The sequence below is a fragment of the Meles meles genome, chromosome 20 (genome assembly GCF_922984935.1).
Source record: "Meles meles chromosome 20, mMelMel3.1 paternal haplotype, whole genome shotgun sequence".
Taxonomy (NCBI): domain Eukaryota; kingdom Metazoa; phylum Chordata; class Mammalia; order Carnivora; family Mustelidae; genus Meles; species Meles meles.
In genome coordinates, this window is record NC_060085.1 from 43,493,099 (window position 1) to 43,520,221 (window position 27,123).

Below are 27,123 nucleotides of genomic sequence, written 5' to 3' on the forward strand. Positions count from 1 at the left end.
TGTCAAATAAATAAATAAAATATTAAAAAAATAGATGTTCATGAGTTCTGGATCAGAAAGTATTACCATGATATTTGTGGTTGTGATCATAAAACTAGACAGATATATTGTCTCTAAGTATATAACTATAGTCATATTTTAGTTTATATTATAGAACTATATACTATAGTCTAACTATAACCATATAATCTGCCTATCTAATTAACTGAAATAACTGAAAAAAGATACGTGTGCAAGAGAGAGGTATTAAAAATCTGTTGTAGAAGGCAAGGCATCAGCATGATCCCTACCCTGAACTCTCATGGTTGCTATGGATACACAAAGGCAAAGGCAGTAGCTAGATCTGTTGTAGAGAAGTCAATGGCACATATTAGTATAAGATTCTGCAATTAAAGGGTTTTAAAAAATATTTTCTCTCATTATCTAAGCAGACCAAGTGATGGGGTGAACGATGTGAGGGTAATTCTGGCCTGAATCTGCTAGTATGCAGTGAGGAGATGAGAGTCACATGTGAGCTATGTAGTGGGTAATTACCCTGTTTTTCCACTGCTGCAGAAAAGAGCAAAATAAATTAGGCTTCTTATGCATCATTTCCAGTCTCTCCTGAAATTACTCCATCGTCTAACAGCTTTCTGCAATCATTTCTGGGTTGAATAGGATCACTACCCCAATTCTTAGGGATTTATAAATCAGGGACCATTTAAAGCTTTCTACAATCTTTATCAATTGATTCTTTTCTTAAGCTGTAGAGTGTAGAGAATCAATTCTTCTACTATATCAATGGGAACTTTGTGATTTGAATTTTAGAGTTTCATCTAGTTTCTTGAAGTTTTCATTAGACTAACCTTAAAGGCTTTAACCACCTAAGTTTTCACATGTGGGCAGTAACTGAAAATCCCATTATTACTCTCTACAAACAGAAACCTTTATACTCCATGTTCAGTTTTCTGCTTTCAATAACACTGCAGTTGAGTTTGCTAGGGAATGAAAGAGTAAAAGAAAAACCAACCAAACAAACACAATGCACTGTTTTCAAACATGGAAAAAATCATTTAACTAAATGGGTTTTCCACAATATGGCTTGGAGAGTTAGTCAGTGAATTATTCAACACATCTTTATTAAGCTCCCCTCATGTGCCAACCACTTTTCTAGTAGTTTGAGAGCTAGTAGTGAACAAAACAAAAACTGTCCTCAAGAAATTTCTATCCTATAAATGTGGTTAGTGAGTTTGGGGAGAAGGTAAGATTCTTTCTAGCCTTGATTTTGACAACCACCAGCAGAGTTAAAATGATGATATACATGATTCCGTGTGGGCTATTTCAGTACTGCCTGCCATTCAGATCAGCCTTTTCCAATTAGCATCTCTCCTCTGTCTCAGCCTCTAGTGATTTTTCTTTCTGACTTTTAAAAAATTTATTTTTGTTTTGTTAAAGATTTTATTTATTTATTTGAGAAAGAGAGAGGGCACAAGTAGAGGGGAAGGCCAAAGGGAGAGGGAGAAGCAGACTCTCTGCCGAGCAGGGAGCCCAATATGGGCTTGATCCCAGAACCCTGAGATCATGACCTGAGCCAAAGGTAGATGCTTAACCAACTGAGCCACCCAGGTGGCCTCTTAATGATTTTTTTTTCAAAGATTTTATGTATTTATTTGAGAGAGCCTGTGTGTGAGCAAGAGAGCACAAGCAGGGAGAGCCTCAGAGGAAGAGGGAGAAGCAAACTCCCCACTGAGCAAGGAGCCTAATGTGGGGCCTGATCCCAAGACCTTGGGACCATGACCCAAGCCCAAAGCAGATGCTTAACCAACTGAGCCACCCAGGCACCAACCCCCCTTTCCAATTTTTTAAAACAACTTTTGGGGTATCACTTATATATCATAAATTTTATCAGTTTTGAGTGCAAAATCAGTGAGTTTTTAAAATAAATTTTTAGTACATCATCATAATCTAATACTAGAACATTTTCATCATTCCCCCAAAGACTCCTTATGCCCACTTGTAGGTACTCTCTCTTCCCACCCCAGCCCTAATTAGTCATTAGTCTGCTTTCTGCCTCGGTGAATTTTTTTTCTGAACATTTCATATAAATGCAGTCATACCATACATGATTTTTTTCCATCTAGCTCCTTCTACCTAGCGTGTTTTCATGATTTATATCTTGCTTTAGCATATATTAGTAGTTTGCTCCTTCTTATGGCTGAATAACATTATATCGCCCGGATGTACCACTATTTGTTTATCCTTTCACCAGTTGATGTCCATTTGGATTGTTTCCAACTGGCTATTACAAATAGTGCTGTTAGGAAAGCCACATGCAAATTCTCTGGAGTTTTTGAAGCATTTATTTATATATTATTTGGGGAGTCTTTTGGTTGTCATGTGTACTAATTGGGATGCTTGGAAATGGTAAAAGATGTCATGCTATGCTATTCTTCCTTCTTTGCATGCTTCTCGATGCTGCTTGAATGTATATTACCAGTGACTGATTTATTGTTTCATAGGCTAAAGAATAAAAGAATGAATAAGGGTACTAAAGCAATTTCCACACACTATTAAAATAATCTAGGAAATGGCAGGCTTGAAGATGCAATCCTCTACATACTGTTTTAATGGAAACCGATTAGAATTTCTGGTCTGCTGGGTTCTACATTTGTATAGCTTCCTCAGATTCCTGAGGACAATTCCCTTGAGACACACTTTGGCTATTGACTGCTCAGATTTGGGAGGGGTAGGGTAGCAAAAGCAGGGTCTGGTAGCGTATGCTAATTTCTTTTACTGATCTGTGCAAACCAACTAAAGAAGATCAATTTGTTAAGTTGAGAGTGCAACTTTGAGTTTTACAGGTTTAATTAAGACCAAGGATTTTCCTCTCATCTATCAGATTGTGTGAATGACTAGAATGAAATGGGCTGGATTGGGTATCCTTCCTTAGCATGAATTCATTACAAGCTCATAGACTGAAAGGCAATGTTATTTCTCAGTAGTCCTAAATGGATTAATGGTTTACTCTATAGGAAATGGGAATCAATTAAATTTCTTTATAGATGGAAACTAGACTTGGGGATGATACAGCATGTGAGCTCAGTGGCATGCATTCATGATCATCATGTCAGACTGTATGCAATTTGCCAAACACATTCAATAGAAATGTAAGAAACTCAAAAAGCTCATTAGTCCAGTCCTGTGAATAGAGAGATAAGTCAAGATAGATAAAGTTCTATGGCATAGGAAGTTTTGCCCAGTAATGTGGGGGAGTATCATTAAACCATAGGTTCTACATGAGATGCATACCATTTCTACCCTCTGGTCCCCTCCCTACCTCCTCTGTAAAAGCTAATTGCAAATATTTGCATAAAATTATGAAGTTGTTAAATGTAGGCTACAGGGGAAATCAGAAGGCACAGCAGAAGAAATCTCTATGCCCCTTTGCCCATCTCCTCTCATACAGTGTGCCTGGGTGTACCGTGTGGAGTGAAAGTACTTGACTAATAGCTAACATATATTGAGTGATTTTTTAAGTGCCCCACGCTATTTAATTGACTTATATTAAATGATTTACTTAAACTTTGACTCAAATCAGTAAATGAGGTGTGGATTACAGTTAGAGTGAGAAAACAGAAGCACAGGTTCAGATCACACTGTCAGTGAGGAAGCCAGGATCCAGCCCCAAGCAGCTGACTACAGGGTTTGTGTGTATAACCTGGATGCCGGCAGTGCATCATTTATCATTCAGGTAACACGTCCTCTAGATGAGCTGAAATACATTGTACTTTTTTGTTGGAAATGCCTTGGCCATCAAGTATCAGACTCATGGGAAGACAGGAGTGTAAGAATAGTTGATGTGATTCCTTGAGTTTAAGGGAACAATTGTAGTTACATAACTTCGTAGTAGTTAAATCACCTGTACCTTACCTTTGTCATTTAAGTGGTTTAGTTAGCACAGTTTGTATTAAGTTTAATTATCCTGGTGCTATTGCATTATTACTTTTATTATTAAGCATGTTGGTGTGGTAAGACCATATCACTTCAGGTTGTTTTTTTTTTAATATTTTATTTATTTGACAGAAATCACAACTAGGCAGAGAGGCAGGCAGAGAGAGAGGAGGAAGCAGGCTCCCCGTGGAGGGGAGTGCCGGATGCGGGGCTCGATCCCAGGACCCTGGGATCATGACCTGAGCCGAAGGCAGAGGCTTTAACCCACTGAGCCACCCAGGCGCCCCCATACAACTTAAGTTTTATAACAGCATTGCCTTTAAGAAACTCCTCATCTAGTGAGACTTCTGAGGAGCCTAGAGAAATGATTTCAAAGGACTCTGGGATCCCAAAGAAAAGTAAATGGGGGCGCAGAAGGGTGAAAATACTGGTCTGAAGCTACATGGCCAGTTAGTTTTAGTGCCCAAACACAGTTTATACTATCGTATAAATACAAAATATTTTTTTTAAGTCATCTGTATTTTAAGGACCAAGATGTTACTTTCTCAGTATATTAGGTTGCGAGAATTGAAAGGATGAGTTTCAAAATTCATTGTCACCATTTGAACTTGTAGAGGTCCTAGAAAGTTTGTATTTGCTGGTTTGCTTTATATTGATAATTCCAGTAAGAAGACTGCTATCCATCTGTCTAGTTTCTAGAAGAGTTTTTTTTTTTTTTTTTCATACTAGATTCTGGCTGGGTTTTAGGAACCTGTGCCACTGGAGTTGTAACTAGAAATTTGTCTGCAACACTGAATAAGAACTGCGCAAGCCTATTGGAGAATAGTAAATAAAGATGGGTGCTATCAACTGCTTGATTTCCTGATAGATAGACTGGGAGGGACATTATATATAAAGGAAATTGGCTTCATCTAGACGTGGCTATTATGGGATTTCCAAGGATTCTTAAACTTCTGCTTAGGTAGATGCTGATGAACAAGTAGTTTCTGATTCCTTGGTGGAAAGGCCATTCATGGTTAAGTCCATTGTTAGTGAAACACAATTAAATGATCGTGGTTTTGCTTTTGATGGAGAACTCATTTAAAATAAGTTGGCAAGTTAAAGCAATGTTAGTTGCCTTACACAGAAAAAAAAGGATTGTTTACAATTCACTTTTTTTGGTATTTTTAAAATTTTTAAATTTTTTTTTTATTTTTTAAAAGATTTTATTTATTTATTTGACAGACAGAGATCTCAAGCAGGCAGAGAGGCAGGCAGAGAGAGAGGGGGAAGCAGGCTCCCTACTGAGCAGAGAGTCCCATGCAGGGCTCAATCCCAGGACCCTGGGATCATGACCTGAGCCGAAGACAGAGGCTTTAACCCACTGAGCCACCCAGGTGCCCCTACAATTTACTTTTAAAAGTATTTTATCTCTCCAAACTCAACAATGCTAATGTTTATCACCAGAGAAACACAATTAACTGAAGTCATTGGTTGGAGTTATTTTTAAATGGAGTCATTTCTTTATTTGAATCAAGATAAAATTCATGCCTGCTGTTAAGTTACAGTAATTAAATTCCACATTTATCTGTGGCCATTAAAATTGTTCTCTTTCTACATGGAATCAGACTTGCTAAATAGTTTCAAAGATAAAGAAGAAGACCATAAAAAAAAATACTGACAAATTAATGCTTTTATAATACCTATTCTCAGACCTTAAATTATTAAATATATAAATATTCTTCCCTTGTTTCCTGAATTTCATTTCATCTTTGGTCTAAAACTATTCTGAAAATTTATGGTATGTCATAAAGGGTTTGATAGACTTATAAATTTTATTTTATTTATTTTTATTATTGATGCCTTAGAAGCCAGTTGAATTACATATTTACATCTTTGGAATTAGAATTTTATAATCTAGATGTAACTAATGCATGGATGCTAGTGTTTCATGAGCAGTACTATCTGTTTGAATTGTTAGATTTTTCTGAATACTCTGAGGGGGCAGCTCTCCAATTAAGGCTTTATATATCTTATTAATTAGCTACTTTACAATAGATATCACCCAGGGAACTGTGTATTCCTGTAAGGCATTATAAAGTTCGCTTGTTATGAAACAGGATTACAGGCTCTTTCCATTGTCTGTTTCTCGTCCTCTGTTGCCCCTTTTATCTGAGTACAAACAAATTCAATAGCTATCCAGTAGCACTGTTAACTTCAGTACCAAAGAACACAGGGCTTCAGTTGTAGCAAGTTATACTAAACAAGTGATTTGAATTGGGAGCTTTGGGCATATAATTGTTTTATAAGGTTCTACACATTACTTGCATTAGGTATACTTTCTACAAAATGACTTGTATAGCATTTGCTCTCAAAGTTCAGGCATTACCAAAGAGGTGGCATTGATATTTTATCTACAAGATCTTACCATAACAAATGCCCTACACATGCTTTCCTGTCTTTTGGTAGAAATTTCATGCTACCTAGAGCAAAAGCTTGATTCTAAGATAGTTGCCATTTCAAATACGTTTCCAGCTTTGTCAAGAGAAATCTGCTACAAGGAGTTGAGCAAGAGGGAATCGAGGATTGTCACATGGTTCAAGCCTGCTTTCCAAATTGGCAAAGGCGCTGCATATAATCCACTGCCCCTGCGGTGCTAAGCCTTGACAGGTCCTCGAATTTAGACAAAAAGCAATTCATTGTGACTAGCTGGTGCATCAATAAGAGAAATGTCAGCAAATTCCTTCAACCACTCAGGAGTCGGGGTCAGAGTTGATGGGCAAGAGAACAAATACCTAGGAAATGCACGAAGCTTCTCAAGAAGAACTTTATAATCAATGAGTAAATCTTTAGACTTCCAAGAATAATGATAATCTTTTGTGAATCACCATTTAAGAACGCAATACAGAGATGGAATACCCTCTAATACGTTCCATCAAGCCAGCAATATTATAAATACCTTCTTAAGGTCCTTATCTTTCGTAAGAACCCGAGTAATTTTATCATTCAAAGTCCCCTATTAAAATCTAAACATATCAACATAGTGTTCAAGCAGAATACATTTTGAACATTCTTAAAACTATCTTGTAAATAATTTCATAAAAATAGCCACACATTCGTGTTGAATTTCCAGTTCTACATAGTTGTGACTTTTATTCCCATTGTCATTGTGTTGCTCTTTTAGGAAAGTGTCTCCAGCTTGGGAAAGAAGGAATATGTTAAAATATTGCAAAGTCTCCTTTCCTATGTCGATTCCATTTCACTTGAAATTTCATTTTCTGGGAGTGATTCCAGTGTGGAAGTTTCTCCTAGCAACTTAAAGTGGTCATGTTTCTCTATTCATTGTTATTTGTACCATTTTTCCAATGTGGTCTTTGAATTTTTAATTTAGTTTGGTTACACTTTGAATAGAATGCCCATCACATTCAAGGGCTTCACAATAAAGGCAGAGACAGAGGATATGTATCTGCCTAGAAAATAAATCATAGTGTTTGAAGAAAAAAAAAGTATGATATCTATCAGAATTTAAACTCAAGTGAATCCTGTAACTCAGAACTTGTATCTCTGTGCAGAGAAACATGCACAGACCTATTGTTGCCAGTCCATGTCACATAGCAAAAATATTTGTTGTCCACACTTGTAAAATGTAGGAGCATTTCTAGTTATATAATTGCACCCCAGATTCTTAACAGTGTTTTGTTCTGCAGGGGAGATATGGGAGCCAGGATTTGGGACATTGAATTTGTTAAAAATACTCTATTTTTTAAAAAGAAGGTTTTACTATATTTCTTGTAACATTAAAAAATTAATTTTAAAATAATGTTTTAAATGATTTTTTATACTAGATGTTCCAAAATTCCCAAAAGAAAAAATTGACCCTCTTGAAGTGGAGGAGGGAGATCCAATTGTCCTCCCGTGCAACCCTCCTAAAGGCCTCCCGCCTTTACACATTTACTGGATGAATATTGGTAAGTAACATTCTGTTCCATCCATAGGATTTTAATCTCATGCATCGTGTCAAATAACATAAGGGAACACAGCTTAAAAATTAATTTAAGATTATCAGTGTGGGAAAAATTATCATTATGGAATGAAATAGATTTAAAAAAATTATATCATCTATATAGTGTGTTCCAAGTTTAACTATTCTATTAAGTATATATGTGAAAACCCTAGAAAGCCCCTAAATATTTATCTTGATTTTATCATATCTGAAAGAGTAGGAGCTATTGAGATGGTAACATATATCTATGAAGAAAATACTTTTTATATTCCAAACAACTTAATTTCCTTTGGAATATTACCTTTGGAGTATCCGTGTCAAAGTTGAGGATGGCTTGGGTTTGTGTTGATAGCTTTATATTTCTATTTTAATAATGTTCTACTCACTACATATGACCACAGAAAAATTAGTATTAACCTTAGTGTTTAATTTGCAAAAAAAAAAAAAAAAAAAAAAGAATTAACACTCAAGTTGAAATTCCAGCTTCTTGTAAAGTCCTTCTGGCATATGACTTAACTACTTGCCCTAAGTGTTTTCTCATTGTGGTCCCTAGAGAAAAATGATAATATTTCTACAGTACTTGGAAGAAAGTGAAAGAAACTATTCTTAGCCACAGGCAAACCTTCGAGAGCCCAGTCACCCTAGAACATTCCAGACTGTATCCAGGAAAGACAGATTAAGGTCGCTCTCAGACACAACTTTTGGGGAGATCTGCTGGGACCGATTGGACCAGTTTTCAGATAAGCCAGTTTCAGACAAGCCAGTGCAAAAGTAGAGGCTTAGATGGTTAAGAGAGGTAGAATGTACAGACTGGTTGTCCACCAGTGGGCCTCTTTGGTTAATGGTGGAAAACATGCTCCCAGGTTGGTTGGTTGGTTGGTTGGTTGGTTGGTTGGTTTTTACTTCTCTCTCACTGTTCTTATTGTAAGACTAGACTTGTGAGGAATAGAAAGAGCAAGCATGAAAAAGAAAACAAAATGAAATAATAGGAAAGAAAGGACAATGAAGGAGGGGGATAGGCACAATAAAGGACAGTTGCCCTTATTAATGACAAGATGTTTCTTTCCAGAATTAGAACACATTGAACAAGATGAAAGAGTATACATGAGTCAAAAGGGAGATCTGTACTTTGCGAATGTGGAAGAAAAAGACAGTCGGAATGATTACTGTTGCTTCGCCGCATTTCCAAGATTGAGGACTATTGTGCAGAAAATGCCAATGAAACTAACAGTTAACAGTTGTAAGTCCAAACAATTTATCGTTCCATCGTGAATGCTGAATACAAATGTGCCTGTAATTTCATTCTGGCTGAAGCCACTTAAAGCTGGGTTGATATTTTCCGCCATTGTTTAGTTCAACTCTAGAGACTTCATCCAGATGAAAGAGACATCTGCAGCTGCACATCTACAGTAGCTCTGTCTCTCGGAGCCAGAAAATCAAATCTCAATTCACAGTACAAGTGTATTTCATTTGACATCTGCAGGATCTGCTCTTGGCAGTGGGTGAAATACACAGCAATATTCCAAGGTTTCTGAAGCAAGTCGTGGGCTTTGATGCATTATGATCTTGAATAACCAGCAGGCCACAAATGTGGAAGAAAACAAGAGTCAAAAGTAAAAAGAACGACTATTATAATTTTTATCACATCCGGCTTTGTCGTCCTTCCCAAACTGGCAAAGTTATGTGAATTGCTTCTCTTCCCTCCTTGATTCTGCCGATGCCAGTCTGGGTTCCCAATTGGGAAAAAGTCATTAGTGGGAGAAAGAACCGTAAGATTCAAAGGGCAGAGATAATCCCTGACAGTTCAGTGAATAATTGGCTCTCGTAGAGTCGCAACTTGGCATTACCATTCCATTGTCTAATTTGATTCATGGTTTTTTCCATTGTTACATGTAGATACACTATGCCAGGACTTCACTATAACATCCCTGTTGGCAGCCTCCATTCTCTATAACAGAGCTGTAATTTGTGTCCACGCGACCTGGATTCATCTGTGGTAGTTCAAGATTGAGCTCATCATAATTTTTTTACCTAATAGATCCCCCAAAATGATGTTCTAGTGAAGCATGGTTATATCTCATTTTGTAATCTTTCTAAGAGAAAACTATGACTTTTCATTCATTATTGATATCAGCATCTACCATTATGTTTGTGAGTTTTTTCTTTCATTTTTTTTTATTTCAGTAAGGCATGCTAATGACTCAAGTTCATCCACAGAAATTGGTTACAAGGGTAAGTCGATCACATGAAGAGTGTTGGCATTTATTTTTTGCCTTTTGTAGCTCACTGTCATCTCAGAATATAAATTTTTCCTTTAGTATCTTCATGAGTATATTAAAATACTAATATTTTTATAAAGGAAACCCCTGAGCATAGAGCTTTCTAATACCCCCTCCTTCCTTAAATATGTGCAAAAGAGTGATATTTATAAGTTCATCACTTTGTAAATATATATCTAATATAATTCATATAGACAAATACACATACACTCGCATATATATATATATATATATGTTTATAATTTTTAATGGGGTAATTATTTTGCCTCTCCCAAAATGTCTGCCATGGTTAGTGACATTTTGATTGATAGCTGTTATGTGCGGAAAGGAAAAAGAAATGGTTGAGAATCAATAGAAGTAGAGAAACACTAGATTAAGAAAGTCAAATGGTTATTTTTCGAATAAGACTTCTCAGAATACTTAACCTGGGACTGTCCACTGTAACTCTGAGGAAGGATACAGTCTGCAACATTTTCCAAACTCATTTGTCTGCGGAATATTTCATCTCCCCCAACCCCCAAACATCTACTAGAACTAGTGTTTCTTGGAAGATGCTTGAGTAAACCTGAATTCTGTAGTAAACTCGTTCTCCACAATGAGAAGAATCCTTTACTTGAATACAACCCATATTCTTTATACCATTGGAATCATGGGCTTCATCTAGATATCTGGTACACTAGCAACACCAGAAGGTCTGAATGAGGGCTCGTTTGGGGGCACCCGCAGTTTGACGGTAGAATGATGAAGTATACATCCCCACCTTCATTATCATAGAGGTTGATAACCCAGTCATATATATTGTATCACTCAGTGTATATTGTATCACTCAGTGAAAAATAATTACATAGGATGTTCAAGAGCTATTTTTCGGTAAACATGTGTAAGGAAGCTGTCACCTGTAAACACTGCTACCAATGCCCTTCATTTCTCTTACTCTGAATGTCAGCTGTTTACACTTTCCACATCATGTCAAATCACACTGATATTGGATGGGGGGAGAATTTCTGTGAACATTTGGAAATGCTTTTAAAATTTACACTGAAAATGGCAGTCCTCCTTTGGCATTGTGTTTGCAAAGTACTCTTGAGAAGTGACAAATGGAATGATTCCATATGTAGTTAGAGTGCTTGCTAATCATTCCCTACAACAGTATTCTCTTTGAGGGGCTGCGACTGTAAACAGAGTCACCTTAAAGAGCTGGGTGACTTCATGGGTGCGTGGGTTTCACCACAGACTTCCGGAATCAGAATTTGTAGGAGCAAGGCCTAGGCAGCTGTCTTACAAGAATCTTACCAAAGACTTAGGTACATTAAACTAAATAAAAATACATACACAGCCATCAAACATGGCCAGGTATGATTGAAGTATGCAACATAAAATCAGAGACTATCAGTTAACGTTTAAGGGCTTTCTTCAAGGAACTAATTATCTTGAACTTCCGGAATTTAAAGATGTGGTTTCAATCACAACCTTCTTAAAACTTGGGACTCCACTAAGTTAATGCATCTGAGGGACAACCCATGCTTCATGGTAGGAATGAGTCGGTTTAAATGGTGATATATTAAAAGTGTGTCTATGTATATACACATAGGTGCAGCTAGGTGTATGTGCGTCAGTATGTTCTGAGGAAGATTTAGTGCCGTGGGATTTTAATGCTCTTAGGCTGGAAGAAGTATGTGATTTTTCTTTTCTGTGTTGTAGCCAATTCAATCAAACAGAGGAAACCCAGACTGCTGTTGCCTCCTCCTGAACGGGGCAGCGAGTCCTCAGTTACCATCCTCAAAGGGGATACCCTGCTGCTGGAGTGTTTTGCGGAAGGCCTGTGAGTAACTTGACCCCTGTTCGTGACTTTGTCCATCCATTTCTGTGAAGAATAATGCCTCAGTTAAGCAGTTAATCCTAGATACACATTTTTAAATGATTTCTTTTTTAAAAAAAAATCCTGTTACTACATTTCTGGAGGAAGCAATTTGCACTTCACTCTACAGATTTCAGGCTGTGACTGGGATTGATTTGTAATTAGATTGTTCTGTCAGTTTGTGATAGTGTGAATGGAGGTGACAATGACAACATTCTCCTCACCTAAGTTGATGGGGAGATGCCATCCTTAGAGCTCGAGGTCATTAGTTGCCAGCCTCTTTCTATTGCTGCTGGGTGTCTGTCTCTCTGCTATCACATTTGTCCCCCTCCTTCTTGTTATTCAATGAGCTCTGATTCCTTTTCAGGTTCCTCAGAGGCTTATCTTTATTTCATCCTGTTGTCCTTTGCGTACAAGGAGGTCTGGACCATGTAATTTCAGAGAGCTTCGCCCAATAATATAGTTAACTTTTTCGTATCTGAAAAATCAGGGCGTGCTTCCAAATCCTCCAAAAAATACTTAAGGACATTTCACTAGGTCATCTCTTAAAATTGTTACATTTGTTGAATAAGTATCCTAAGCCTATGCAAATAAGGGCCATCTTATTTGATTCCAAGTCACGAAAGGTTGCCTTTTTCCTGCCACCCTCCCTCTATGTTTAGCACTGCACATCCATGGCTACCACTGGGAATACTGGGAAAATACATCCCACCATCCCAGTACCTGAGTTTACATAATTAGCTTGTAAGCCCAGGCCTTCTTTTGGCTGGGCACCTGGTTAGTGAAGTAGAACTTGAAATTTTAAAAATTGTAGTCATTCATAATTCACCATATGTTTTGAATGGGTGATTTTAAATTGGTTTTTGAAGAAAAAGAGTCAATGGTTTTGCAACCCCTAAGCTTTGCAAATGTCTCTTCCATCCAGCAAAGACACTGCAGGTTGCAGGGCACCTGGGTGGTTCAATTGGTTCAGCATCCGACTTACGATTTCGGCTCAGGTCGTGATCTCAGGGTCATGAGATTGAATCCCATGTAGGGCTCTATGCTCAGGGAGAAGTCAGCTTGGGGTTCTCTTCCTCTCTCTCTCCCACTGCCCCTTCCCCACTACGTGTGCATTCTCTCTCATATAATAAATAAATAAATCTTTTTTAAAAAAGAGGGTGGTATGTGAGCTTATGTGTTTGAGATTGCCAAAGTGTATTTGATGTCAACTAGTTAGATGGGCCTTGTGACGCACAGCCTCTGTTCTAGAAGTTTGGTCTCTCTATTATGTGAGAAGATGAAAGCCTCAGGTTCCGTGTGAATCAGGATGGTAACCACCTGCTCTGTTGTTGTTGTTATTCATAGATGTTTACAGCAGTAAGCAACTTAGTTCTTTCAGGATTCATCACTATTCTTAGTTGACGCTTTGGTCAGGGGGAACGTTTCAGGAATTCTTTCTTTTTTTCTTATTTCTCACAAATGCCATAATTTACCTCTTGAGTTGGCTGGGAACTGCACGGATTTTCAAAATAACAGAAATGCTCTCATGTGCTTTTTGGAAAATGCAGTGTCGTGAAGCAATATATAAAAAGAATATGGACATAAATATCTGTGTCCTCAGGACAGGATTATTCCTGATGGATTGTCAAAGAGTTTTCATCTCAACTGGCTTCGTCTTACTCACATTGGGTTTGTGTTGGATAATCTATCTTACCTGGTTCTCTTTCAGATTTTACACTGTAAAATTGTTACAGTTCTTTAAAATTGTTTTCTAGGAAGTTTTTAAACCATTAGCGTTCTGTAGTAGCAAGTCGTTATAACGAGGACTTTGTACTTTATATTATGTATCAGGTGCTGTTTTGCGCTTTACCTGCATTAGCTCATTTTATCCTCACCACATTTCAGGGTTACCGTGATTCCCATTTGCAATTTAGGTAAATGAAGCCCAGAGACTGGAATTCACGTCTTCAAGCTCAGCATAAAGGGGAGCTGGAACTCCATTCTTTCTGCCTCCAGATCTTAATCTACCTCTGAATTTAATGTGTTTCCCTATATTTCAACCAAATGAACTGTTCCGTTCAGTTAAGGGAAAGGGGTAGGGTGGGGGCCACAAAGCGTGGTGGTGTTTTCTTTTTTTCTTTTTTTTTTTAAAGATTTTATTTATTTATTTGACAGAGAGAGAGATCACACGTAGGCAGAGAGGCAGGCAGAGAGAGAGGAGGAAGCAGGCTCCCTGCGGAGCAGAGAGCCCGATGCGGGGCTCGATCCCAGGACCCTGAGATCATGACCTGAGCCGAAGGCAGCGGCTTAATCCACTGAGCCACCCAGGCGAATTGAAAGAGGCCTGTAGTAGATAGTTCAGTAAATGGTTAGTCACAATGAAAATGTTGACACTATTAATTAAAACGGGAAAAACTAAACAGGGTTTTGATTCCACAGAATCTGTGAAGAAGGCAGAAATTCTGAACAGTTAAAGTGACACTGCGAATCTCCTTTGGAAGAAGAGGCAGTGAGTGGAAAGTACACGTTCGTGTGCCAGTTCACCCTCACTTTCACCCTGGAAAAGCTGCCTTAGGATTAGAGGGGGAGATGGTCGCTTCCCTCCCGTGATCATTGGGTCACACTGTTTCTTCTCTCTCTCGCCTCTCTGTTTTGTAAATCCATAAGCTAGGTGTGATTCTGTTGCAAGATGCTACATTATAAAAATGTAGGAACTGTAAGGAAGTATACAAGCAAAAATTGGCTGGACAAGGACCTGAACAAAAATTTGAGATTATGAGAGTGTGCAAGTTTGTATATTAAAAGGGATTAAGCATTATATTTTCCCTCAAAATCTCATGACATGGGGTGCCTGGATGGCTCAGTGGGTTAAGCCTCTGCCTTCAACTCAGGTCATGATCTCAGGGTCCTGGGATCGAGCCCTGCATCAGGCTCTCTGCTTTGCAGGGAGCCTACTTCCCCCTTTCCCTGCCTACCTGTGGTCTCTCTCTCTCTCTGTGTGTGTCAAATAAATAAATAAAATCTTAAAAAAAAAATCTCATGGCTCAAATACTGTTAGTAAATGTACCTTAGATTTTTTAAAAAAAGAGAAAGAAAAAAATTTGGACAAGAATATTACTGGACATCCTTGGAATGGGATAGATGTGTCCTTAGATAAATGAAGTCTCATGTTCACCTGATACTTAAAATCATTTTATTCTGTTCTTTCAAGAGATAGATATAGAGAATTAGACTAGTTTTTGAGGACTGGCCAAAAAAAAAATTCCTGCAGAAAGTGAAATGCTTGCACTACTGAAGCCAGGACTCATGGAAAAACTGGTTTGGAAGAACCAAGGTCCAGAACAGCCTTTAACTTGGCAAACTGCCATTTTGACAGATGGCTTGGAAGGCAAGCACTTAAGAGACTTGAGCTCTGCATCCTGTTAGGTGGTGTGCTCAGGAAGCCCGCAACTAATATCCTCTCCCAGCTGCCTGTCTGAGCATCATTGCTGTTGCCCTCAGAAGTACGCCCCGTGCTCTCAGCCTGGGCAGATACAAAGTAGTGGTTCAGCCTCTGAATGGCAGGTAGGCACTTGAGCCTTGAGTGGAGGAGGGGAAGAGGGTAAATGTGTGTAAACTAAAGGACCTACATCTTTACCTCCAGTGAATGTTTTTGCATGATCATGGGATTATTTTAACTGTTGCCTGATCAATCCATTCTGAGATAAATGACAGACAATATGAGGTAATTGTTCAGTTATCAACTAATAACTAATTAATTTGGCTACCAGCACCTATTCCAAGAATATACAATTATGAAGAAAAAGGGGATGGAAAAAGCACAAATATAATAAAACACAGTAGTAGAAAGGACAAGTTTAGTATTGGACAGACTTAAGTTCTAACATGTTATTCATTACCCCAGTGACTTTAAGCAAATTAACCTCTTGGAGCTTCAGAATCCTCACTGGTAAAGTGATGATAATAATGCCCGTCTTTAGAACATATCAACGTCTTGTGGCTATTAATAATAAAAAAACAGAGTGAAGAAGGAAAAGCAGCATCCTTAAAAATAGCAAAATAAAGTTTATTCCATTCATGTAGCCCAACTAGAGAGGAGAAAAAAATTATCAGTTAAAATCAGTCATCAGTGCTTTCCACGTAATTTCTTTTTGAAGATTTTATTTCTTTTAGAGAGAGAGAGAAAGAGAGACAGAGCAAGTGGTAGGAAGGGTAGAGGGAGAGAAAGAATCTCAAGCAGATTCCCTGTTAAGTGTGGACCATGACAGGGGGCTCGATCCCACGACCCTGAGATCATGACCTGAGGTGAAACCAAGAGTTGGCCGCTTAACCCACTGAGCCACCCAGACAACCCTCCTCATAGTTTTAAAATCACAGTAGTCATAGATGGTACCCATTCTCCACTTGTCTAGTTTTTGTGAACTGGGATTTTTCTTAAACCCAGCTGGCTTGATTCTCCACTTCTGTTTTCCTCCCTAATGTGGAGAAAGTTATACTCTTGATGTGTGACAAGTTCAGTTTGGTTTTAGTTTTGTTTTGTTTTTGCTTTTTTTGATTTGTTTGGATCGGGTGATATCATCTTTCTAAGCAAAAGAGATGTGGTTTGTTCCCTCTTTGCTCTGTTAACAGAGCAAGAAAGCCACCTGGGTGGATGTGTCTGAGCAGAGCCCACCTGGACCTAAAACGGGCTGTTCGAGGTCCAGCGAACACATTTGGCTTTCTCATCAGAGCCGTGTTCTCCACTATCAGCTTCATTAGGATTAAGAGGGTATCATGGCTTTCCTTTGCTTACTGTTGGGTCCGACTTTATCTTGTATTTCAAACTCTTACAGGGAAGAGGGCAGTGATTATTGTCCACTTCAGATCCCCCACAAGGAGATTTCACACTTGAAGTATATCTTGTAAATATTGAAAATTTGAAAAATGCCTTATGATATTTCTGTGAATCTAAGTATCCACCCTTTAGCCACATCTGTTCAGCTGTTGTAAGTAGTCAGCCCTCTTAATAGAAGCAACTTGATTTTGGTAGAAGCAGACTATTCAAGGGACTTTCAGTAGAGGAGACCTAGTCAATCTGATGTTCGCCATTGGTGGTGGGGTGTAGGTCTGCGCACCGGGAAGGCTAATTTTTATTTACTGGAGCTCTGAGTGCTTACATGAAAATGATGTGGTAAGGGTGTCCTGTGAGGCTCTTTGAATTTAACTTTGCACTTTAAAAGATGTTTATCACTATTTTTTGTTTTGCAGACCAACTCCACAGGTTGATTGGAACAAAATAGGTGGCGATTTACCAAAAGGAAGAGAAACAAAAGAAAATTATGGCAAGACTTTGAAGATAGAGAATGTCTCCCACCGGGACAGAGGAAATTATCGGTGCACAGCCAACAATTTCTTAGGATCAACCACTCATGATTTTCATGTTATAGTAGAAGGTACATTCCCCATTTATTTTTCTATTTAAAAAAAAAAAAGGTGAATTGCTATGTGTAGTGGACCTACACTTCGAAAGCCTATATGTTAGAACAGGTAAGCCGTTTAAACTTACTGATTTTGGTGTAGGGACTAGATTATATTACACTCCAATGAACCAGATTTGTCATCTGTCCCACAGAACTTTATAAAAGGGACAAATGGCAAGAAAAGATGTCATGTTCAGGATTAAACACAGATGACTTCCACATAGTTTTTATTATAATAAACAAACAACACGCATACTATTAAATCATAGAAGTAACATTACAAAGGAAGGAATTATTATGATGAGTATTGCAATGAGCTTGTTTCCCAGGCTTATGGTTAACTTGCTATGTCCTTGATCAATTTGTTTCACCTTTCTTCTTTTTTTTTTTTAATTTTTAAAAAAGATTTTATTTATTTATTTGACAGACAGAGATCACAAGTAGGCAGACAAGCAGGCAGAGAGAGAGAGAGGAGGAAGCAGGCTCCCTGCTGAGCAGAGAGCCCAGGACCCTGGGATCATGACCTGAGCCTAAGGCAGAGGCTTTAACCCACTGAACCACCCAGGTGCCCCTGTTTCACCTTTCTGTACCTCAGGTTCTTCCTCAAAGAGAGTGTCAGACAAATTATCTTAGTTCTTTTCTAGGTGTATTATTATTATTATTATTTGTCCTTATCTTGGATGCACATGACATTCAATATATTACTTACTAGGAAAGAGTAGATTGGGTGCTAAAGATATTAACTTTCTATCAAAAGATGGAAAATACACCTTATATTCAAGTCCTCTCTGTAAATCCAAGCCTTTTAATCAGAAGAGATTTAGCTTTCGTCTCTTGTATTCAAAGAAACAAGTAGGCCATGATGTCATCATTTAAAAACAATCTACATATCACACCGTGTAGATATTGGAGCTGTTCCTGCCCTGAACCTAAAAGTTCTCCAGGCATCTCGTGAACCTGATTGACGGAGACCACTTTCTGTGGGTCTGATTACATCGAGGTCTCCTCTCTATGGTTTGGTTGACTGTATTGATCAAATTAATGGATTGATTACTGCATTTGTACTTCCTTAGTATTGTGTAGGCTTAACTAGTGAAAGGAATCGTCTCTTTCAGGATTATATTTAGTGGACTGATGCTCTAGGGTTCCCATTTATATTCCAGCAAAGTTTACCTCTTAAGCCTTCAGTTTGTGCAGGGAACACCTAAGTAAAAGACTGTTTTAATTAATGGGAAAAATAATGGAGACTCAGACACAAATCCCACTTACAAGTAAATGTTAAGATAATTGTTTTAGTCGTGCTGCTGTTTGGAATAACACTGCCTTTCCATGATCTAGCCCATGATGTATATGATTAGTTAAGGTAGAAAGAACGGAAAACCAGACATGAGAATATCATTTTCTTTGATTGAAAAAAAGCAAAACCTATGTAGGAGAAATATTACTCATTTTTATCAGTATTATGCATAAATATCAACAGCTGCTAACTGATATATTCCTCTGACTTTAAATTATTCACAAAGAAATTCAGAGAGGAAAATTTTGAGAAGTTTGTGTATATATTTTTAGTCATCATTTGATGCTCCTATATAATTCAGCTACACCATGCAACAGGGATATTTTTCTGTAACCTTTTACCCCCGCCCCAGCGCAAACACATAACCACAAACCAGACATATCTAATTGTTAACTGCTCCTACTCCAAGTTGCTGACTATTAGAAATCCTTCCAGATGGCTGGAACATTGCTATGGTAGCTGAATATTTTAACAATCTGGCCACGGTTTTCTTGACTGTAGGACTGAAGCTTTCAAAAGAATTGCAAGGGTTGCAAAAAAAAAAAAAAGAAAGAAAGAAAAAAAAAATCAAGGATGTAAACTTAATTACGCAATTTAAAATGTTGACTATAGGACTCCAAAGGAATCTCGGCTTCCTGAATGAATTGTCCTCACTATTCATAAAACAGCTATTAGCACTATTGAGATGTAAATTATGTTTTTATCAGGAGCATTTAATCTTTTCTCCTTAATGAGAAGCTACTAAATGTGCCCTCAGTTGTATGTTTTAGGCGTTTCTCTTCACATATGCAAGTGAAAGCAAATTGGACTCAAGAAGTCAGTTTTTCTTTCTTTTTAAATGTGAAAGCAGTAAATATAAGCCTCATTAATCATAAGCATGGATGAACTTATTTTTATTCAGTTGTCTTCTGCTTTCCTGCACCTTCTCCCCCCCCCCCCTCTTTTTTTTGGTCTCTTGTTTAGAAACTCAAATGAAATAACAAGGGTTACTGTAGAGTAACAGAATGATGCTGCTGTGAACCTTGAAAATCAATTCCATTCTGAAAACACCCATTTGTGCTTAAGAATTTATTATGTTGTATTCTATGTGATATTTTTTCTTTATTACTAAACACAACCAAATTCTGCAATTTAAGTTACAACATCCTAAATATGAAAACCATATGCATTTTCAGTTCTGTAATACTTATAATAAAAACAGCCAGGATGTCTTTACTAGGCACAGCTTTCCTTTCTAGGTATCTATGATATAAATATTATACATCCTATGAGGGGATATATTAAAATAGCCTAAAATATTCTAAATCCAGAAATCAGAATATGACCATAATCACATTTTTTTAAAAAGATTTTATTTATTTATTTGACAGACAGATCACAGGTAGGCAGAGAGGCAGGCAGAGAGAGAGGGAAGCAGGCTCCCTGCTGAGCAGAGAGCCTGATGGGGGTCTCCCAGAACCCTGGGATCATGACCTGAGCTGAAAGCAGAGGCGCCCCAACCATAATCACATTTTAACTAATTATTTAAAAAGACTCTCACCAACAGCATTCATATAGTAGACTTTGGAATCATTTAAGACTTTTAAATTTTAGTGTAATAGGAAAATATTTGTATATAGTTATATACCCATAATGATCTTAAGAAGATATCATGAACTCAAATGCAATTCATTGATATACTTAAGAAAGCCTCCTTTCAAATAAGCTGTTATTTCTAAAAAGCTACAATTAAATCCAAGTTTGATGAACCTAACAATTTTGATTTAATAGAATATAGGTATTTAGTAGGAATCTGTTACTAAGAAAATAGCCTCCGTGTTGTTTCATAGATACCAAATTTCCTATTTTATGTTACTTCATTTTCCTTACAGTGATAAACATTTCTAATTAACTTCTTATTATATTCTGAATGTTCAGTCATTTGCATCTCAGTTTTTAACAGCATAGAGAAATTATTTTTTTATTTACAATTATGACAAAATGAGTAAAGTTTCAACATAAGTAGTTTTTATCAGTTACCACGTATCATAGGATAATAGACAGAAGAATGGGATTCAGTGATGATGCTGTCTCTCAGAATTTTCCAATTTAGCCCCCCCCCCCTTTTCTTGAGTATTTTTTTCATCATTTCAACTAGAACTTACCCATCAGGAATAGAGTTACGTGTTCTAAGCTTGGGAAAATATTTGTTTGTTCTCTATTCCTAGACGTCCCTAGCATTACTTTACTCACCAAAAATATCCTGACCCATAGCCAGTGCCCTCAGGCTCACTGTGTGTTCTTTTGTGAACAAAATAGCAGCTAGCTAGGGGCGCCTGGGTGGCTCAGTGGGTTAAAGCCTCTGCCTTCGGCTTGGGTGGTGATCCCAGGGTTCTGGGATCGAGCCCCACGTCGGGCGGAGCCTGCTTCCTCCTCTCTCTCTCTCTCTCTCTCTCTCTCTCTCTGCGCCGGCCTCTCTGCCTACTTGTGATCTCTGTCTGTCAAATAAATAAATAAAATCTTTAAAAAAAAAAATAGCAGCTAGCTAAATGTGTGCAACCAAGACATGAGATTATGAGACTGTGAATTCCTAGAAGTGAGTGATTCCCTCCTATCCAAGACTCCTTCCTCCCTGTGCCTTTCTCACTGGATCCTTTAGGGACCTATCATTTCTGTTCAACTCATAATTATTCCACATGTGTCTGTTCTTACGGTGCCAAGCAGAGATGACACAAGGAAGACTAAGCGTCCACTCTGGCTCTTCATTTGTCTGAGACGTATAAAAACAAATGGCCAAGCATTTATATATCTATAAAAAAAAGCTTATCCGAAAGGGGGAAGGTGAAGTTTAGTGATGATTTTTAGTGAATATACGAAATTTTGGTATCAGCCTCCAGGGGAGAGATGTCAGGGCAGCTTGGATCTGGAAGCACAAAGTGGAAGTCAGTAAAGCGATATGGCCTTGGTTTCTATCAGTGGTCCAAATTAATAGTCATTAACTAGGAATAACATCACATTTACACTGGATCTCAGTGCTGCTCAGTTTGTAGGTCTGCAGATCCATGGAGTGGCAAGAACACAGAATGGGGCTTCTTGGGGCACCTGGGTGGCTCAGTTGGTTGAGTGGCTGCCTTCGGCTCAGGTCATGATCCCGGGGTCCCGGGATCGAGTCCTGCATCGGGCTCCCAGCTCCGCAGAGAGCCTGCTTCTCTCTCTCCTCTCTCCCTTTGCTTGCTGCTTTGTCTCCTTGTGTTCTCTGTCTGTATCTCTCTGTCAAATAAATAAATAAAATCTTAAAAAAAAAAAAAAAAAAGAATGGAGGGCGCCTGGGTGGCTCAGTGGATTAAGCTGCTGCCTTCAGCTCAGGTCATGATCTCAGGGTCCTGGGATCGAGCCCCGCATCGGGCTCTCTGCTCCGCAGGGAGCCTGCTTCCTCCTCTCTCTCTGCCTGCCTCTCTGCCTACTTGTGATCTCTCTCTCTCTGTCAAATGAATAAATAAAAAAAATCTTTAAAAAAAAAAAAGATTAAAAAAAAAAAAAGAATGGAGCTTCTTTTCTTGGTGACGCTGAGCAAGTTAGATGTCATCTCCAAGGCTCAGTCCTTGGTCTGCAAGGAGAGTTGGATAGGGTGATAACCTAAGCTTAACGTGGACACCTAGGGGTTAATGATATTTGTAGGATGACAATACAAATAAAATCCTGATTTTCTTACGCGTGTATATTTAGAGAAATGTCATCATCACATGATCTTCTTTAATTATTTTAAATATCATTGATAACATTAATTTCAGGTGTACAACACAATGATTCGATATTTGTGTATATTAAAAAAATGATCACCAGATTAAGTGTAGTTAACATCCATGGCCACACAGTGACAAATGTTTTTTTTTTCCTCTTGTGATGAGGACTTTAAAGATCTATTCTCTTAGCAATACAAATATACAATACAGTATATTGACTATAGTCAAAATGCTGTACATTATATCCCTATGATTTATGCTCTTACATTTAATTTTTGCTCTGAGAACAGTAGTCTTAGTTTGCTGTTGTAAACAAGGAAATGTTCATGCTCATGAAACTTTTTTCTCTAGTGCAAATGCTTAATTTTATTGTGGTTGTGTGAAAAGATAAAAGTAACAATAACATCAAAAATGAGCATAGACCCGCACATACACACACATCTTAGAGAGTCATCTGCAGTTTATAATTTGGATGTTTACATTTTAACCTACATGACTAAATATTTACAGATTATAGATTATGAATACACAGTTTTAATTTAAGATTTTGTAACTAAGCCCACACCCCATGGAATAATTTCTAGGATATGTCTCTTGCTCAGACTTGAATTTGCTAGGGTTATTTGTATATTTTTGTTTTCTTGGTGCATTTATAGGCATTTTCATTTCACATAATCTTTTTGTTTCCTCTTTAAAAAAAAAGCCATTTAAATGACATTTTTTCATTTTACACATATATATATTTCTAAAAGAGTTTTCTTTTTGACAAAAATGGAAATCCGAAAATGTCTTGGGGGAAATAACCAAGCAACACTTAATGGGAATTACTACCCGCAGGTATTGTGCAATTTTTTTCTGGAATCAAATTATCCAAACCATCCACACTTTAATCTAAATCTTTTATTCACTCCTGACATAGTAATATACTTAAGGTGACAACATAGGACAGTAATATTTGCACTAAAGACAAATGTCTCATTCTGTCCTGAAACACCACTTGGAATTATACTATTGGAGCATTAGGGCATGTGAAGATGCAAGTAATTTAAATACACCTTTCCCCCCATTGTTTTGAAGACAATAAGCTACATATTGCTTTTAGGCTTCCTTCTCCCTGCCTTACAAAAAAATTTTCTCTAGGAAAATCATGTTTCCCAAATTTTTAAGATAGATAAGTAAATATGGATATATAGATGCTACAAAATCATTAGGAAATATTTAAGATAAATGCTGAACATTTTAATTTCATTTAAATATTCTGAAAATACGTTTATCGAATATCAGCCTTTGCAGATGCCTTGCTGCAGCTTGAAAATAAGCTGTAGCCAGCACTAAATAAACTTAACCATCTGCTTATCCTTCCTTCATTTTCTGTTAATGGGATAGATACTTGTGTTGCCGAATAAAGTGATTGTATATATGCTGATTTTATTATACATGCAAAAAGTCCAAATTAGATCACACATGCACACATACACACACACACCCTATAACACAGAAACAGTGCCCACCTTGCCTTAGAGAGCAAGTACCAAAAAGAGCTAGTGTGGACCACTTTATTGTGTCTGCCATCTGCTGGTGCATTATAGAAATACAGGCCTTAACATGTTTGGACCTTCTGACGCAGATAAAATCACTCATGATCTCTTCACTTTACTTCCAGAGCCTCCTCGCTGGACAAAGAAACCTCAGAGTGGTGTGTATAGCACTGGGAGCAGCGGTATCTTGTTATGTGAGGCAGAAGGAGAACCTGAGCCCACAATCAAGTGGAGAGTCAATGGCTCCCCAATCGACAGTGAGTGAGAACACTTCTGATTCAGTGCTCAAGGCAATGGTGCGCTGGGATGGTTGATAGTCGGACACCCTGCGTTTGTGTAAAAATGCAGGTGGGAAGTGGCTGGGCTGTCAGGACAGAACCAGCCAGGGAATCCAAAATCGCGTCTTTCTAAGCAGTTTGATTTATGCTCCGATTTATGGAGAAGCCATAAATAATATTTGTATTCATTGGGTCATTACATTAATTGTATATAAAAATGTGGTTAAAAAAAAAATAAAGCAGGTGAATGAGAAAGAGAATCCAAGGAGAAAAGCCCATCACTTTCTTTCTCCTTGAGGAGAAATAGGTGCAGTGACCTAGTGGTTGAGAGCATAGGTTGGAAGTCACAACTTACCGTAGACAAAGGCAACAGCAACCCTGCCCTGGGTTCTGCTCTTTACAAGCACCGACTCTGGCCATCCTTTGGTCATGCTGGCCTCCTCTATTATTTGAGGAATTCACAGGGCCTGTGAGACCTGCAGAGCTTGGATGCATGTCTCCTACCCCTGGCTCCCTACATGTTCTCAGTGGAGCTCCAGTAGTACCCAAGACCAGAAAATCCCCTGTCCAGTCAACTCTGAGCCCTCCCACAGGGGACGCATAAAGGCTGAAGACTGATTGTTGCTATACCATTTCCAGCAAAGAACTCTGAGAAGTCCAAAAATCTTCAATTTGAACCTAGAGGTCTGGTCAGTCTGAATGTCTTTGTGAAAGTAGGATAGAACAAATTTGTCAGTTGATTATCTTAATTTCGAGTGTTTACTTTGTTATCTGTTGCTTTCATAAGTCCCTTTTGTCCCGGACCCACTCATGTCAAGGGTAGACATCCAGGTGGTCCATAGACCTAAGGTCCCATCTAGGCTGTGTACCTTCCCAGGTGGGTGATCTTGAGCTGTTTACTGAATCTCACAAAGCTTTAGTTTTTTAACAGCACAACAGAGCTAATGGTAGTTGGTTGTGATTGAATGAGGCAAATGAGGTCAACCACCTAGGATAGTGGCTTATCTGTAGAACACTGTGGTAGTTTATAAATTCTGGGGCCAGAATGCCTCTGTTTGCTTCTAGGCTCTACCATTTACTAGTTGTGTGTTGGGGCCTATTACTGACTCTCTTAAAACCTGCTTCCTTATCAGTAAAATAGGCGTAAAAATTGCAGCAACTCTTGGGTTGTTATATGGATTAAAGAAAATACCATGCAGAGAATGCTCAGGACAGGGACACTCCTAAACTATTATTTACTGTTATTGTTGTCATATAGCAAGCACTCAGGAAACCTATGCCCTCATTATTAATATCCTCAAATTTGAGATTTCTTTTGTCATCTCCTCAAGAGAGCCGACTAAGAAATGAGAGAAGAGACTTCAGATAGATCCGAGGGAAAACAATTGTTGTTTATAAAGAATGTGGAGGATGCTGAAATAAGGAATGCAGATTCTCTGGACCATAAAATTATAAAATTGTGTATCTGAATGGCACTTGACTGTTTATGAAGGACATTCACATATTGCTTTGAATCCCCAAATGAACATTCTTAATGGAGGTACAATTATTCATATTTAACCGATTGATTCTTTCATTCAGTAATATTTATTGAATGCATTCTTTGTGCCAGGTGCTGACTGACCTTATTGCTTGGGAGGTAGCTGTGAATAAAATGAACCTAGCTGGGAAAGTTAATCAATAGATGAATAAGCACATAAACATGCACTTAATGTGGTAAATAAAAAATAACTGAGTAAGGGCTGAGTGTAATAGTTCAGGACCCAGAGTTGCTACTTTATTTCAAGATAATGCTAGTAAGCCCCCTGTGGTCATTTACCTTTAAGGGGAAGGCCTGAAGGAGGTGAGGGAGGCGGCCATGGAAATATGTGTGGAAGAGCTTTCAGGGTAAAGAGGTCAGTGAGTGCAAAGACCCTAAGGTATGTTCAGAGTGTTGATGTCAAGCAAGGAGTCCGGGGTGGTTGAAGCTGAGTGAGTGGGCAGTGCTAGGACGTGAGATCAGTCAGCAGGTACAGGGGCCCTCTCATGCATATCAAGGTGAAAGCCCGACTGGAGACTGGTGATTTTGTCGTAAATAAGATGGGCAGCACATGGAGGGTCTTGAGCAGAAGAATGATGTGATCTAATCTATTAACAAAAGATGGTTCTGACCACTGAATGGAGAAGTGACTGCATGACTACTCCAGTTAGAAGTGGCCTGAAAGACCCTAGAGCTAAGGGCTAGGTTGGTGGTAGTAATGGTTAGGTTCTTGATGTCTTCTCAAAGTAGAGCCAGTAGGTTTTTTCCTGGATGGGGAGGTCAAGGCTGAAATTAAACTTCAGCACCGCTGAATAATGGCAGGTATAGAACCAAAGCCACATCTTCACAGTCTGAGGTCAGTGTTCCTTCTATAGCTCTTGACCGCAGCTCTCCTTGCTCCCCTGCAAATTGTTGTAACCATCTATGGGTTGGGATGCTTGGTGATGGTGGGCTAACTAACGAATCTGAAATCTCTCTGAGCTTATAGGTCTAGCAATTCTGTATCCTTTATATGTAATATTTCAAAATTCAACGAAATGGGTTATTAGTAATGGTAACAGTCCTAACCTTTTTTAAATACCTTGCATTCAGTATCTGTGAGCTTCCTTACAAGCCCTGCAGAAGAGATTTTTTATTTATTTATTTTTTTATTCTCCAGTTTGCACGTGTGGCAACTAAGGTTTCAGGGAGGTCATGCTACTTGATTGAGGACACAACCCCAGTATATTTAGAGCTAGACATGGAACCCAGAAGTGATTAAGTGTCAGAGCTGAAGTTT

General features: G+C 38.2%; 1 protein-coding gene across 10 annotated transcripts in view; it reads left to right on the forward strand.

The window, feature by feature from the left end:
- CHL1 (cell adhesion molecule L1 like) overlaps positions 1-27,123 on the forward strand; it is a 216,662-nt gene that overhangs the window by 148,217 nt on the left and 41,322 nt on the right. For 9 of the 10 annotated variants that reach the window (XM_045991777.1, XM_045991781.1, XM_045991778.1 and 6 more), the window contains 6 exons: positions 7,755-7,877; positions 8,982-9,152; positions 10,097-10,144; positions 11,893-12,013; positions 17,279-17,463; positions 24,173-24,304. In XM_045991777.1, the coding sequence (XP_045847733.1) occupies positions 7,755-7,877; positions 8,982-9,152; positions 10,097-10,144; positions 11,893-12,013; positions 17,279-17,463; positions 24,173-24,304 (780 nt within the window). The remainder of the gene's footprint in view (positions 1-7,754; positions 7,878-8,981; positions 9,153-10,096; positions 10,145-11,892; positions 12,014-17,278; positions 17,464-24,172; positions 24,305-27,123) is intronic. The other variant, XM_045991784.1, reaches the window with a different exon arrangement.